This window comes from Platalea leucorodia, assembly GCF_965183815.1.
Source record: "Platalea leucorodia genome assembly, chromosome: Z".
In the NCBI taxonomy this organism is placed as follows: Eukaryota; Metazoa; Chordata; class Aves; order Pelecaniformes; family Threskiornithidae; genus Platalea; species Platalea leucorodia.
Window position 1 is genome coordinate 71,186,307 of NC_138858.1, and position 15,787 is coordinate 71,202,093.

Sequence of the window (15,787 nt, forward strand, 5' to 3'; positions counted from 1 at the left end):
ACGTAGCTTTATAATCTTTACTACAGTAGTTGTGAAAAGTGTTTAGTTAACATCTATAAATATAACAGTGCGTTTTCAGTGTGAGATGCACAACCTGTTTTCTGCCTGCATATGACGATAATCACTATAACAAGTGCTTCAGATTTCTTCTTTGGAGAGAACAATAAAAGCCCCCCCCGGACCTATGTACCAGCTGAAAAAACAGTTATTTCTACTGGGTATTAAAACTGTAACTGGTTTTCTTCTTGATACCTTCTTTTAGTGTCTAGTCAGAGTTTTCTGTGTGCAAACAAAACAGCCTGTTGCCCTATTTTGAAAAGCAAGTGAAAAGGAAAAGCTGTAGCTTCAGGAAGTTTTCATCTCTAAGAAATCCCTACATTACAACATCTTCTAGTCTAGACTTGTACTATTTTATAGACCAAAAGTAAACTTTTTCAAAGTTGCATTGGCATGTATGGTTAGAACTCATCCAGCCCAACCACTCTACTACATTAATCAATATTTCAAAATCTGTCTGCTGTAATTTGTAATGCCAAGAGCTGCTGGATATGAACTAGCGTCCTTCTTATATCTGTCTGCCTACCTTTAAAAGTAAATTGTATGCTTGCAAAGGAGACAAAACAGTAAATATAAAGGTATCTAAAAAATGGAACGTACACAACATTTAGTGAAAAATTACATTTCTTTTGGTCAGAGCAATTAGCACACTCACTCAATGGAATAGAAAGCATCCCAACCTACTTTTTAAATGCAATTGCCAGTTAACTGTTCACAGCTTTGTAGTGGTGGTTTATTAAAAGAAATCCCCAAAGAAAGCTATCGCACTGAAACAAGAACCCAGCCTGAAAGGGGTGATTCTGAATACGGTGAGATCGCTCTGCGTGTCTGCAAAAACTTGTGTTACTCCACTACTTAGTTTGCTCCTGTGAGCACACTAAAATCACAGAAAATATACCTAAACTTTGCAGCAATGAATGAATTCCAAGTTCTGTATTTTAGAATAGAGTTAAAGCAGTGCTTTTGCTACCGGGATAATAGGCAGCTATTTTCATTAAGTAACTGATGAGCGTAATTATGCATTAAAATTCAGTGCTACAGTATATGTAAATAACGGCCTTTTTTCCAGACTCTCGGATTCTTCTGTTAATTGCTGAAATCACTCCAGTTAATTACAGAAACACCGTGTAAACCCCGCCAGCGCCTTGATGCCGTTAACCGGCGGGTGAGAGGGGCGGGGGCCGGTTTGACCTGACAGAAACTCACCGCCGGCTGCGTGCCCACACGAGTGATGGATCCGCGACGCGTTTTCGCTACGCTACCGCCCTTTTAATAATTTAATTGGAGTATTTTGACGTTGTTGTGGAAAATATCCTGTATTTAACCGTAGCGGCAGCAATATTTTCGTCAGTTTGAGATGCCGAGGGTCGCCCGTTCACCGGAGCCGCTGAGAGGCCGGACGGCTTCGCTCCCGCCTTCCCCGAGGGTCCGTTTCCCGCCTGGCGGTAAGGCTGGGCTGGGCGGGTGCGGCCTCAGAGCATTTTGAAGCTCCGGGCAAGTTAAACCCGGCATCACCCGTGACAGCCACCGGCTCTCCCCTCACTCACTCCTGCGAGGTGCCGCCCCCGCTCCGGGGCCTCTCCTCCCCGGAACGATCGCTGCGCGGCCCGGGCGGCAGCCGGGAGGGGCTGGCGGTGCACCGAGGCGGAAGAAGGCGGGCGCTGGCGTTTCCGGTTCGGCGCGGTGGGGCGGCTGGGCCTGACGGTAGGCAGGGCCGGAGCGCGGGCCCGGTTCCCCTCAGCTCCCCGGGTGGCTCGCCTGGGGCCGGTCCCTCCTCGCAGCCCCTTCGCCCGCCGTGCGGCACCGTAACGGGGCTTCCCGTCAGGCGGGAGTTGCGCCTCTCCGGCCGGGGCCAGCGGCTCTCCGCCTGCCCCGAAGCGCGGCCGTCGTTGCCCTCCGCAGCGGCAGAGCGAAGTCGCGGAGATGGATGAGGAACCTGAACGGACCAAGCGCTGGGAAGGAGGCTACGAAAGAACATGGTAGGCTTTCCTTTTCCTTCCTCACCTCCTTGTTGGTGAAAGACGAGAAAAATCTCCCTTCGGCTCAATAACGATCTGTTTTGCGTAGGGAAATTCTTAAAGAAGATGAATCTGGATCGCTGAAAGCCACCATCGAGGACATTCTTTTCAAGGCAAAGAGGAAAAGGTATTATGTGTTGCCACCAGCCTGCTAATAATACCGGTTTGCTCAGTTAGAGGGACTTAACCATTCTGAAACTGGGTCCTTGAGGGTCAGCAATAGCTTTGTGTCCTTACCCCTGCAGAGCTCCAGATGTATGCTTCTTGCCTGCTACTTACTAATTGTGGCAGAAAAAATAGTACTATTTATTTTTATTTTTAATCTCAAGACTGAATGTATACAGGCTAGATAGCCCAGATGTATTCTAGCTAAAGAGGTAGGTCTTGGTCTGATGAAACACGGTGCAAAGCACTGCAATTGCAGATTGCACTGCTTAGAGAAAATTCTTCAACATTTTTTCAATATACAAATCGTGCTTCAAGCTGGGTTTTGGTATCATGGCACGAGAATTGTGTTTTAAATTGCCAGAAAAATTGCTGGATAAAATCTAGATTGGTTTTATTTCAGGTCATGTTAAAATATTCAAATTTGGATAAAATTTTAAAGTTCCATTAAACCTGATAATAAGAAATAGCTTTTGGGTTTTTGAGAGACATGAAATCTGTTTGTAACTGAATTGTCTTTTTTTCAGTGTAAATAAGTGCCTGTGGTTTGTTATTGCTTCAGATTTGCCAAAAGTCTAGTATTGGATTTGTTCCAGCCTTTTGTTTTAGGAACGATTCATTCATTTGCAACTTACTTAAATCCTTTTGTGTTTTGTTAGACTCTATGAACACCATGGACAAGTTCGACTGGGAATGGTATGTTAATTTCTTAACCCTTGTCTGTCCTGAGTCCAAGACTACTTGAATAGAGGTAGTATGCCTCATCTGAAATATACTTTTGCTAACTTAATGTGCTTGAGACCAAAGCCTGAGTTTTCCACCAAGCTTTTTTTTTTTTTTAAAAAAAAACCATTTTTTGTTCATTGGTGGTGTGGAATGTGAAGCACAAGTATTCAGAGGGGCAGGTTTGGCACGTTCACTGCATTGGGGAGTGTTTTGCATCAGCAGTCAGATCACATGCACTTGCACTGTTGATATTTCTTCATGTGAAAAATGGGCATAATTTAAATGAGTTGTAAATAATAACATACAACACTGAGCTTTTCGGATGAAGAGGTGAAGGTGCAAACTATGCGTATTTTGTAGTTTATCATGATAGGAAAAGAACAGTGTGCATTTTTCAATATAGTTTTTTTTTTTTTCATTTTGAAGGAAAAGTGGAAAAAATGCATTACTTTTCCAGTTGTTGTTGATTGCATAGGTCAGTATACTGAATTTTTGCTGTTTGAGGGAGGAAGTAGTTGCTTTTTTAACTAAATGGAATAATAAACAGTTCATTTAAATATCTGTTCTGTGAGTGATTATCACTTATGGTGAAAATGCAGATGCGTCACCTTTACGTGGTTGTTGATGGATCAAGAACTATGGAGGACCAAGATTTAAAACCGAATAGACTTACTTGCACTTTGAAGGTATTTCTGTACTCAAAAGTTTTCTCTTATTAATCCACTATTTTTCTGTAAACCAGTTCCATTTTGCATTTAAAAGAATGGCAGTCTCCTATGACTAAATTATGTGCGTAGTCTCGTCTCTTCTCTCATCCCAACTTTTTTTCCCTTGTTTCTGGTCTGTGATTATCCTGGCTTTTGAATAGTAAAATCTGTGTGACATTAGTTTGCCTTGCACGAGTACTTCTGTATGGTAAAAACACTTTGTAAGGACATATTGTGGAAAGACACATTATGAAAACTATGTGGAAATTAAGCTGAAGTGTTGCCTGTAATAAGGGATGAAAGAACAAACATGCTTTCATTGCACATCTAGAATTTTTTTTTTTTTTATAGTTGTGGTTTGATGAATTGTGGTTTGAATGGATGCTAGACAGGAGTTGAACTGGATTGCTGCTTCAGACTGTGGAGGACTTGAACTATACATCTTGTACTATATGGTCTTCTCTAACAACACTAAACATTGAAATCTTCGGGTTTCATGATTTTTGTATGGATTAGTGCTTTTTGGTGTATCGTAAACCTCCATTTGAAACAACAGTAATCCGGAACTTTAACATATGAAGTGAATAAAATAAGGGGTGGGTGGTTTCTGAAATTTATATTGTATGGGTAACGCGGAAGGAAGGAGAAGGACGGAAGGGCTAGGATGAAAGGAGAATGGAAAGGAACAGCTCATTCTCCCCCTTTTTTTTTTTTCCCCAACATTTTTTTAAGTGATAGTGGATGTTTTGCAAGTACCACCTACTTAATGCATGTGGAATAAAACTGTCTTTAGTTTTCAACGGTGTTAACTTTTCTTTGTAGTTACTGGAATATTTTGTTGAAGAGTACTTTGACCAAAATCCTATTAGTCAGGTATGTACAACCATGCAAGAAACAAGTAACTGAAAACTATTTTAAAGGTTAGTTTTAGTTTTAACACTAGCTAGTAAACTGTTCCTAATTGATGTGTTCCTTCCCTCCCTTCCTCATCAGTCTGGTGAAATTCTTGTTTCTGCCTGAACTAATGAAAATAAGAACCCATATATTCCCTTTTTCCTAAACATAAATTCTAACACAGAAGATCTGATTGTATTTTTTTTCAGGCATTTAGAATTTGAGATTTCTTTTTGTACCTTGTGGCAAAAGTACGGGAAATACAGGAATGTACGTTAACTGATGCATAGTGTTGTGCTGCTTTTGTTAAACTTACAAGAAAACTTGTATAGTTAAGTAATTCTGATCCATAAAGATGTGTTAGGCAAAACATAGCAAAAATGTAAATCAACTTATTTTTAAACTTGCTAAGAAAAGTTTTGCCTTTTTTTTTTTTCCCTTCTCCAGATTGGCTTAATTGTAACCAAGAGTAAAAGAGCTGAAAAAATGACAGAACTTTCAGGTAGGGAGGTAGTATATATTTTTTTTAATTGGAGACGTTTTCATCTCTTGTGTTGATGTTATGAGTTCTACCTGGATGACACTTCTGAAAGTGAAGTAGTGTTAACATAGTATTTTTGATTTAAAAGAGAGGTTATTGCAACTTATCCAAAACCAGAGTCTTTATTTTGATGTTTTGATCTAGAATTGTCATTGCGTGCTTGTTCAAGTCTTACCCAGGTTGCAACTAAAATATGCTTTGTTTCCCCTGTAGTTAATTTCTCCCGTTTGTTAATTTTGTATTTTATGACATCTGTGTGTTCTGTGAAATCTGATCAGATGTTAAGAAGCAAGGTTTCTTTCATTCCTGCCTTCTGTCACTAGGAATCCATGTGGCTTCAGAGATGATGTCTTATTTTTTTTCTCTTTGTTCACCTGTAAAACTGGAGCAACTTTATTGAAGAATTTGAGGATCAATCAATCCTTGAACAGTACTTTGAGGATAACAGAGGGAACTACACTCTGTTTCTGCTGACACTTTGTGAGACGTTTCACACTCATGTTAAGCGCTTAATGATCCACAACAGCGATTTTATTCCTTTTGACTTCTTAGTTTCTAACAATTGAGTGCCTGTAGGGTAAATGTTTTTCTGTTAATATATTGTTTTGTTGTTTTCTACATTCTGATCAAGAGGTCACTTTCTAAGGAGAAACGTAGAGTTACAAGTCACAGTTTGAAAACTGTTGTTGTGCAAGTAGACGTCATTAAATATATAGTTTAAATATTTCAATTCTTCTAGCTTGTTATTTCAGGTGAATTGTTTTTTTCACTTACAGGTAACTCAAAAAAGCACATAACTGCTCTGAAGAAAGCACTGGATATGAACTGTAGTGGAGAGCCATCTCTATATAATTCCCTAAATTTGGCCATGCAGACTTTAAAGTTAGTATATACGTGGAGTTTTTTTGTTTTCTTTGTTTTCTGTAATCAGTATAGTGCTGATTGCGAATTTTTGAGGGGCAGAGACAGTATTTTTTACAAGTAACGTCTTGCATCGTGCTGACCTGAGTCTTTAAAAGGCAGCTTTATGTCCTCTTACAATACAAACCATTAAGAAGTTAAATATGCTAGTAATGCAGAAGTTAATTTTCTAACACAAGATACTTATATTTAGAGGTGTGCTGCTTATAAAAAGCAACAATATTTTAAAAAGAGTAGGTGATTTTATGTTGTGTATGAATATGGCGACGAAAGACCTTGCAATTATTTTCTGCTAGAGGGCTAAGGTGTGAGAGAGGGCAGAGTTAGGGATTAATAACGGTAAGAGAACAGGAAAAGAAACAGCACTGAATCACAATAATCTCGTGGGAGTCTTGGCATACTTTAGAAAGGTAAATTTTTGGGTGGGATAGATTTAAAAAACTTTTTTGCTATGTGAGGTATTGAGATGGGGTAAACATTTGTGGAAGACTGTTTTAACAAATAATTATAGCTAGAAACACTGATAGGACAAAGCTGGGAGTCAATGTCATAAAAAATTATTTTAATGACTAGTTGGAAGAGAGTTTTCCATTTAGAACTGGAAGAGATTAGTTAAAAGTAATGGATTTACACCTATAAACTGATTAGAGATTTTTATTTTAAGAAGTCAGGAAGATTTACTGCAGTGCTGCTAGTTTGAAGGTGAATTTTACCTGTCAGAGTACTGATAAGGTACAGGAATAACTTAAGCATTAGAGCAAACAGTCAGATAACAGCTACACAATCAAAAACTGTATTTTAGATACTGGAAAGTTTTGGCTTTTAGAAGGTGAAATTCTGGTGCTCAGAGAAGGATCTTACCAGTCTTTTATAATTTGTAGGGGACTTCATATCATATATCATATATATCATATATCATATATATCATATATCATATATATCATATATCATATATATCATATATCATATATATCATATATCATATATATCATATATCATATATATCATATCATCTTCTGACTTTAGTACGTTTAAAGTCCTTGGAAGCTTTAGCATACACATAGCTTAGTGTATAGAAGTAAATTAACTATATACTTTCTTTAGGCACATGCCAGGACATACAAGCAGAGAGGTTTTGGTAGTCTTCAGCAGTCTGACGACATGTGATCCAGCCAACATCTATGATCTAATTAAGGTACAGACGTGAAGTTTGACTACTACATTGAACATCCGTGCTATTAGACTAAAAACAGACAGTTGCAGTGTCATTGCCACTTAATTTTCATTTAAAACTTTGAACCTCTTTACTGTTTTCTGTTCTGCATATGAATTTGAGTATGCTTTCTTTTTCCATTTGAAGTGTTTAAAAGCAGTTAAGATCAGAGTGTCTGTCATCGGCCTCAGTGCTGAAGTTCGAGTTTGTACAGTGCTTGCCCGAGAAACTGGTGGTATGTATCTGAAGTTCAGTAGATATCCTACTAATACAAGTTTAAAATCAAAAGCAACTAACTAATTTGTCATATATTCATTAATGTATTTTGATATTTAGACATGAATATTCTGTTGTGCTGGCAGAAAATTTAAGGGTTTCCCAAATCTACAAAATACACAGGATTTAGTGAAATTATTATCAGCTGGTAGCTGCATTTCTAGAGAGAAGTGATATATATATTTTAAAACCTAGTGTTCCACATAAAGAGCTGTGTGATGTGGAACTTAATTAATGTAACATGTTAATATCAGTTTCTACAGTGGTAACACTTACAGTATCATTACTACAGTATATATAGAGAAAAAAAGCTATGGGCCTTCATGTCTAATTAAACATTCTGGTGTTATTAATTTTAAAATTTGTCATTTTCAGTAGCATTAACAGGACTTTTTTAGGCACAGGGTTGGCTAATTTTTTTTTTTTTTTTTTACTTAAGGTGTTTTCTGTCATTTGGACAATATGTTTGTATTCTTATCTGCTCATAATCTGAGAGTAATGCATTTCTTTCTTCGTGACAGGAACATACCATGTTATTTTAGATGAAAGTCATTATAAGGAGCTGCTGATGCATCATGTTAGTCCTCCACCTGCCAGTTCAAGTTCTGAGTGCTCCCTTATTCGAATGGGTAGGATATTGTTTTCTTCAAGTCCTAGCACAAGATTGTGAATCTTGTCTTTTTTCTTTCTTTGCATCTTCTGTGTTAAAGCCATACAAATAGTTAGAAGCATAATAAAGACATTGCACAATTGTTTTTTATTTTAATTTTTATTTTGCTAGATAGATATCAATTTTCTTGATGTTGTTCCTGCAAAGTCGTCAACTTTTAAATGAAGTTAAGAATTAAATGAGACAAATTACTCAACTGCAGTTGGAAACAATGAAGTGGAATGATATTGCTTGTACAGTAATTGATATAAATGTAATACTTAGAAATGAAGGATAAAAAACGATTTTGTTTCTCCCTCTGTTTTTTTCCCTGCAGAAGGCAACTATTATACGCTAATTAACTATAAGAGCCATCTGTTTGGCCATATAGTACATGTTTCTTAGGGGCACTGTTGTGGTGTTCTTTCAACAAATGGATTAGGTACCTTTTCTTCCCCAGATGTATTTCTCAATAAATTTAAGCCTGGAGTTAAACCAGAATAGGAACTCTAATGCCACAAATTAGAGCATTGATTTCTCACTTTCATCCACCTGTTTTCACTGACAAGAATGTATGTATTTTTATGTGTAGATTTAAAGACTGAAGAGATTTACTTGTTATAGGTAAAGCCTGAGCAGCAGTCGGAAAAATTAACTGCCCACTTGACATGAGCTGTAAAAAAATAAGCAGTAGAAAGAATGGTATCTGTTACAGCCTCCGTAAAGTGCTATAGTCTCATCTGTCACATACTGCACTTGGAAGGTGAATATATGCTTGGTGTCTGCCTATAAAAATATTTTCCCCTTAATGAGAAACCATTGTTCAAGTGAATATTCATGTAGTTCTCTTTCTGCTTTCCTACCACTGCACATCATTTTCTTTTTAGTTGTTCTTCAAAAATGGGGTTCCAGTGAGCTTCAGTTAATATGAAGTCTATGAAAATATTTTTTTCAATTGGGGGAAATACAATAAGGCATTTGTTGGTAGATGTAGGCAGAGACCTTTAAGAAGAATTTGATACCTAGTAAGAGTGTATTACTTCTCCTGTAATAACAAACAAACAAAAAGAGAGATAGGCCTTAATGTTTAGAATAATCTTTGAGCTTCTGCATTGAAGTAAGAAACAGAAAGATTACTTGCATGTTTAAAATTGGTAATATGAGGTGTTTTTCTCTTCAGGTTTTCCTCAGCATACTATTGCTTCTCTATCTGATCAAGATGCAAAGCCATCCTTTAGCATGGCGTGAGTATAGTTGATTAGAATTCAATGAGCTGATTAGAATTCAATAATTAAAATTAGTCATATTTAGAAAATCTGCTTGTCAGTGAAAATCTTGCAGAATAACATGAAAAAATAGTAAGTCATGTGTTATGACTTCTCAGTAGAAATTTTGTTTCCATTTGCACATCCAGTATGTGGACATAGATACCTCTGTTGAATATGCTTTTTAAAATTTACATTTAAAATTTTTTGAAGGTAGTAAATGGCTTTTAGTTGTGTTGTGCAGTGATTAGAACACAAGGTATTAAAGTAATCACTACAAATTTTACTTGCATTTCTTGATTCAAGTATTTTTATCACTATAAAGCTAATGATGAGGATGAAGGGCATTATCTGGAATAAAGTATTTTAATGTGACTTTAAAGGGAAGTTTAAACTAGAGGCCTCATTTGATTAGTGTACCAGTGCTCTTCTCAATGAAAGGAATCATGGTTTTCAGGGGTGATAGAGGAGTCTGAATTTTCAGAAGGAAACAGTGTCTGCTGTTTGAAACAATAAATACTAACGTGCATCTTAAAGTCAATACAGAGTATTTGTGTGTCTGTAAGTAAAAATACTAATGCTGTTATCTTTCATAACTTTTTTTTTTTTGAAGATATATTGGCTCCTTTATGTGGGAAAATTTGGTCTTTGTTCTGGTTCTGTGGGAAAATGTGGTTACTGATATCTCACAGTATCAGTTGCTTTTGGATGCTTCCATGCACATGGAACTGTTGCATGGAAGCTACTGAAACTTTTTAAACCATCTGTTGTGAGAACTATGTAGTATTTGTAGTCATGTAGTATTATGTTGTTATCTCTCAGGTATTAAATTGTCTCTTGCTACTCTAGGCAATTGGAAAACAGCAGTGAGCCGGGTCTTACACTGGGTGGCTATTTCTGTCCCCAGTGCAGAGCCAAATACTGTGAACTTCCTGTGGAATGCAAAATCTGCGGTGAGTAGCAAGTAAAGGTGAGCAAATGAATTATGAGTTAGTGGTAAGAGTTAAGGGGTAGAAAAATTGTACTATACTCTAGGAATTAAAAGCCAACTCTGCTTTAAGAAGCCTGCATTCCTGTGTCCTAGGATGTCAGCTTTGTACAAGAGACTTTCAGGACTATACCTGCAACAGTAAAGCAGTATCATATTCCCCAGTATAACGTTATAAACTAAAAGCCCTAAAGCAAAGGGGGGAAGGAGGGTGATTCACATATGAATGGTAATAATTTCCTCAAGAATCCTGATTTAACAGATACACCAATGTTTCAGACTCCTCTGTGCAAGGCCATGAAATTAAAGAATGCTTTGGAGTAAAAGGACAGAAGTACCCCTTCACCTCCAGGAGTATGTTTCAAAGTTGAACCCAAGGGCAGGCTGCACAGTGACACTTGAACATGGAGTTATAAACGGAAGCCCTTCGGTCTCACAAATGTTAATGGACTGTGCAACCAATTGTGCCCCCCCCCCCCCCCCCCCCAATGAGGGTGGGAGGGAGGATTAGCATTTTTTAATGGTATTAATATTGTGTGAGCGACAGCTGTCCTCCTGTTAGCTTCTACAGGTATATGACTAAAACATAATAGGTGTTATCAAGATGCGTGTACTTGGGAAGAGGATGAAATAATTATAGTTTTGGGTTACCTTGTCCTAGTTTCATGTCAAGGTTTTCATGTCAGGATGAGTTTCGTTTCAGCAAGGTAATAGTGTAACTGGAGAAATCCTGTGTATCAGCAACAGATTCTCCACAGCTGCAGCTGTCAGCAGAACAAGAGCTTGGAAGTTTACACTGCATGTGAGTGAGCAATGAAGAAGTTTGTGCCAGCCCATGCCCCAGCTAACACTAGCCTGTTGTCGTGGTTTAACTCCAGCCGGCAACTAAGCACCACACAGCCACTCACTCACTCCCCCCTGGTGGGAAGGGGGAGAGAATCGGAAGAGTAAAAGCGAGAAAACTCATGGGTCTAGATAAGGAGTTTAATAGGTAAAGCAAAAGCCACACACACAAGCAAAGCAAAACAAGGAATTCATTCACTACTTCCCATCAGCCATCTCTAGGAAAGCAGGGCTCCATCATGCATAACAGTTACTTGAGAAGGCAGATGCCATAACTCTGAATGTCCTTCCCCTTCTGCCTTCTTCCCCCAGCTTTTATTGCAGAGAATGATGGAATATCCCTTTGGCCAATTGGGGTCAGCTGTCCCGGCTGTGTCCCCTCTCAGCTTCTTGTGCACCCCCAGCCTACTCGCTGGTGCGGTGGGGTGAGAAGCAGAAAAGGCCTTGACTCTGTGTAAGCACTGCTCAGCAGTAACTAAAACATCCCTGTGTTATCAACACTGTTTCCAGCACAAATCCAAAACATAGCCCCATGCTACCTACCGTGAAGAAAATTAACTATCCCAGCCAAACGCAGCAGACCTGTGTCAGCTGAAATAGGGCTACGGTGTGCCTTTGGCAGTATTATAGTAGGCTGCAGTAGAGCTTTTTAGTTGGGCACCATTTTAGCTGGTGATGTGAAACAGAACTGTCGTTGCCAAAGAGTTGTGCATTTATACATTTAATCAGAAGACTCTTCTATGGTTGCATTTTGTTTATGGCATGAGGATGAAAAACTTGTTAACTTTACAACTGTGCATTGTAAGTGTACTTCTAAAGACTGAGTTAAACATTTTAATTAGAAATTTGGGGAATTTGCTCGTTCTTTATATTTGGGAGTTAATTCTGGAAAGGATTACAGGTTTCAATTATGGAAGCTAACAATTTTATGGTTTTTAATTCTTAAAAGCTCTGAACTACTGCGTAATTAAAAAATTTTTTTTCCTTTTTGCTTTGTTTAATACAGAAAAGCTTTTCAGTAAGTTCTCTCTTATAGTAATGTTGATGTCTCTTTATTTGCAGGTCTTACGTTAGTATCTGCACCTCACCTGGCTCGGTCTTACCATCACTTGTTTCCTTTGGATGCCTTTCAGGAAGTTCCCTTGGAAGAATACCAGGGGGAACGGTATGCAAATCATATTTGTGATAATGAATGTACTTGCGGACCCCGTAATGTTTTTGTCACGAAAGTAAGAATAGCTGGCAGCAGCTTCTTTGCTGCTGAAGACACTGTTGAATGTTTGGGCATTTTGGGGCACCTCTGGCAATAAGAAATATTTGTAGTACCCATTAACAGTTATCCTGTATGTTCAGTTGAATAGCTGAAATAATTGCCATAAATTGTTACTATGTATGAGATGTTTTTTAAACACCATTTTACGCACTCTTGACTTCTTTTTCAGTTAAAATACACAATTTTGCTTTTAGGTATTGTCAAGGCTGCCAGGGAGAAATGAAAGATCAAAATGTAAGTATGTTGAACTGCATTGGAATTTGCATTGAGGGGTGTCAGAAGTAGAGATGATCCTTTAGTATAGTCTTCTAAAGACCAGAAAAATATTTGTGGAAGTTTATCTCATGGTTAACTAGAGTTCTCTGTTATAGAGTAATGTCTTTTAGACTGCAAAGTCTATAAAAGTGTGGGAAGGGATTTCCTAGAGAGTTGCATAAATAACCTTCCACTCTTAGCCATTTGGAAGCATCTACAGTGACTTGAACTCAGCCCTTTGGACATACTTGCCGTTAGAAACTTCAGTTGGTTTTCTGTGATGTTAGCAATGTAATCTATTTACACCATCTTGATAATGCAGCTGTTGCCCTCCTGTAGTGCTATGATGGTAATAATTTTTTTCTAATTTGACTTTTCTATCTTCTCCACACAGGTTTACATATGTAAAGTGTGTCAGAATGCATTTTGCGTGGAATGCGATTTGTTTGTTCATGATTCGCTGCACTGCTGTCCTGGCTGTATTCATGAGCACCCTGCTCCCATATCTGTATGATGTCATCTCTTTATAGAAATTGTCATATCTATGTCATTCTTGCATAAATCTATTTTGTTTATTCAGCCATAGCTTTCACTGAGGCACCTCAAAACAAGAAGGACCTAGGTGATCACAGAAAGGATGAACACTGGCTTGGGAGCAAACATTAATTTTTACCTAATGTATTAATGATTTTGTTACTTTTAATATATTCTTGAATTATCTGTATCCAGTTTATTTTCTTTGATCTTCTCTGAAAAGCTCTGGCTTTTCTGAATCTTATTGTTAGTAACATGTATATTTGTAAATGCGAAAGTGATAAAACTGGTTTGTATGATAATGTGGTGAATCATCTTTGTTTCATTATTTGTTAAAAAAAGGAGCCCTGAAAATGTATCTTACATATCGATTGTTATACACTCTTGGTTTTGGTGGATGGTGGAGTTCTATAGATCAAAATATTTTTAATAAGAATTTAACAAAGGTAGGTTTGAGCTATTAGTTGGGGGACATTTCAAATATCAATTTCAAGTATTGTGGCTATTCACCTTGGCCTTCACTAAGGTGACTCAAATACAGCTGCTATAAATGCGCTGAAATCACGTTTTAGGTTTTAATGATGCAGTTCAAAACTAACAATTCTATTACTGCTGTGCCTGTAGTTGTGTGGTTTAAGTTTCACGTTCTTGTAGGAGTGTAAGGTTACTGAAGGGCAATGAATTTGCAAAGGTGTAAGACTTGAGTTTATGCAAACTATTGTTTGATGGTCACAGTATTGAAGACAGCGATGCTATTTTGATTCTGAGGCTAGAACGAATTGCCAGAACTGCAAGTCGTCTTCTCTCCTTGGCTAAACTCCCAGGGCAACAGACAATAAGGTGGGGGGAGAAGGGGAAGCATGTGTCCTTATCTGAACATTGAAGAATGGAAATTGAGACAAATGCAAGACACTCTTTGCCATGGGGACCTTATTGTGGCCTTTCAGTACTTAAAGGGAGCTTATAAGAAAGATGGGGACAGACTTTTTAGCAGGCCTGTTGCAATAGGACAAGGGGTAATGGTTTGGAACTAAAAGAGGGTAGATTCAGACTAGATATAAGAAGGAATTTTTTACCATGAGGGTGGTGAAACACTGGAACAGCTTGCCCAGAGAGGTGGTAGATGCCCCATCCCTGGAAACATTCAAGGCCAGGCTGGATGGGGCTCTGAGCAACCTGATCTGGTTGTAGATGTCCCTGCCAATTGCAGGGGGGATGGACTAGATGACCTGTAAAGGTCCCTTCCATCCCAAAGCATTCTGTGATTCTGTGATTTTACAGTGTCTGTTCAAAGTTTGACTGCAATTTGAACTTTTGAGCATGTAACATGCTACATACACCTCAGTAAGAGCAGGTTGTGATGGTGCAGTGTCTAAAGCAGGACGTCACATTGGATTTTCTGAAGTCATCTTGTGATGTTTGTAATACATCCGTGACCTCTGGATGCATCTGACTTAATTTTTAAAATTGTAAGTTTTGTTGTCAGATTAGGAACAGCAACCACTGAATCTTGAAAGTGCAAACAAGCAAACAGGAAAAAGCAAACCCGTAAGTTAGTTCCCTGTTTTTCGCACTCGCCACATACAAACAATACATGCTACTTCTCACTTTTCACAGACAGTTTTCATTTCAAATCCTTTAAATACGCAAATTCTCAATTGTTAACGTAGTTCCTTCTGTGCTTTTTCTACTATTTATGCCTGCAGTCTGGCTGGAATGCAGTAATTCTACTGTGTTGGCAGAAAAATGACTGTTTCAGCATCTGTGTTTCATTTTGTGCTGAGTCAAACAATCCCTATAACCCCTTTGTGCTATCAGGTGATTGCAGTGCCTATTACTGTAAGGGTGTCCTAAAAACTAGCATAAAAATTACATATTCGTGGGTTTTGGTGTGGTCTAGTAGGGCTGCCCTAAGCATCTGGCTCTCAGATATTCTGATACTGGTGACAGGATCTTGATACGATGTTTTCTGATACTACTTTCATCTTCACAATCAGCATTTCCTAGTGGAAAAAAAAGGTTTTGTCAAAACACTTTAAATCTGTTCTAGCTTTTTCTCTTGCTAGACATGAAAATAACATACTTGGAAGTAGAAGCTGTGTAAAAGTTGTGGCCATATACTCCTTTATTTGCTTGTGGTCTGAGTAATAATTTGGCTTGTACTTTTCCACCCTTCTCGTCTGATAGGAAGAGCAGTTCAAACTAGGTCCTGAAAAATCACTGTCAGGGCAACATTTCTCTGATGTGTAAGGAATTTCAGCTGTGGCCTTTGTATTTAAAGCAGCATGGACGAAATGCCTCCTTCATCTGTACTCTTTGACTGGGATTCACCGGTTCTCAAGTCTCCTTTGCTTGTGGGAAACTCCAGCCTGCTTCGTTCTTGTATTTCCTCATTCACGGGATCTGACGCAAGATTAGTCAATTGGCGAGGTTACTAGCAGGCCTGTGAGAAATTCTTATAC

General features: G+C 38.2%; 1 protein-coding gene across 7 annotated transcripts; it reads left to right on the top strand.

Annotated features, from left to right (window-relative positions):
* The first annotated feature begins 1,724 nt into the window (after positions 1-1,724).
* Positions 1,725-15,736, top strand: GTF2H2 (general transcription factor IIH subunit 2). Of its 7 annotated transcripts, none has more exons than XM_082336307.1 (16): positions 1,725-2,036; positions 2,125-2,202; positions 2,900-2,936; positions 3,566-3,652; positions 4,496-4,546; positions 5,015-5,069; positions 5,885-5,990; positions 7,134-7,224; positions 7,390-7,477; positions 8,040-8,147; positions 9,348-9,411; positions 10,282-10,385; positions 12,326-12,428; positions 12,731-12,770; positions 13,186-13,299; positions 15,607-15,736. In XM_082336307.1, the coding sequence occupies exons 1-16, from the start codon at positions 1,981-1,983 to the stop codon at positions 15,643-15,645; spliced, it is 1,221 nt and encodes a 406-aa protein (XP_082192433.1). In that variant the 5' UTR covers positions 1,725-1,980; the 3' UTR covers positions 15,646-15,736. The 7 variants fall into 7 exon arrangements, with proteins under 7 accessions (XP_082192433.1, XP_082192434.1, XP_082192437.1 ...); XM_082336308.1 differs by having other exon boundaries at positions 15,610-15,736; XM_082336311.1 differs by lacking the exon at positions 13,186-13,299.
* The last annotated feature ends 51 nt before the right edge of the window (positions 15,737-15,787 follow it).

Bases quoted from the DNA above. Each gene is read 5' to 3' on its own strand.
- GTF2H2 (XM_082336307.1), top strand. From the start codon at position 1,981: ATGGATGAGGAACCTGAACGGACCAAGCGCTGGGAAGGAGGCTACGAA. The intron at 7,225-7,389 runs GTACAGACGTGA...TTCCATTTGAAG, and splicing joins ACATCTATGATCTAATTAAG to TGTTTAAAAGCAGTTAAGAT. The intron at 7,478-8,039 runs GTATGTATCTGA...TCTTCGTGACAG, and splicing joins GCTTGCCCGAGAAACTGGTG to GAACATACCATGTTATTTTA.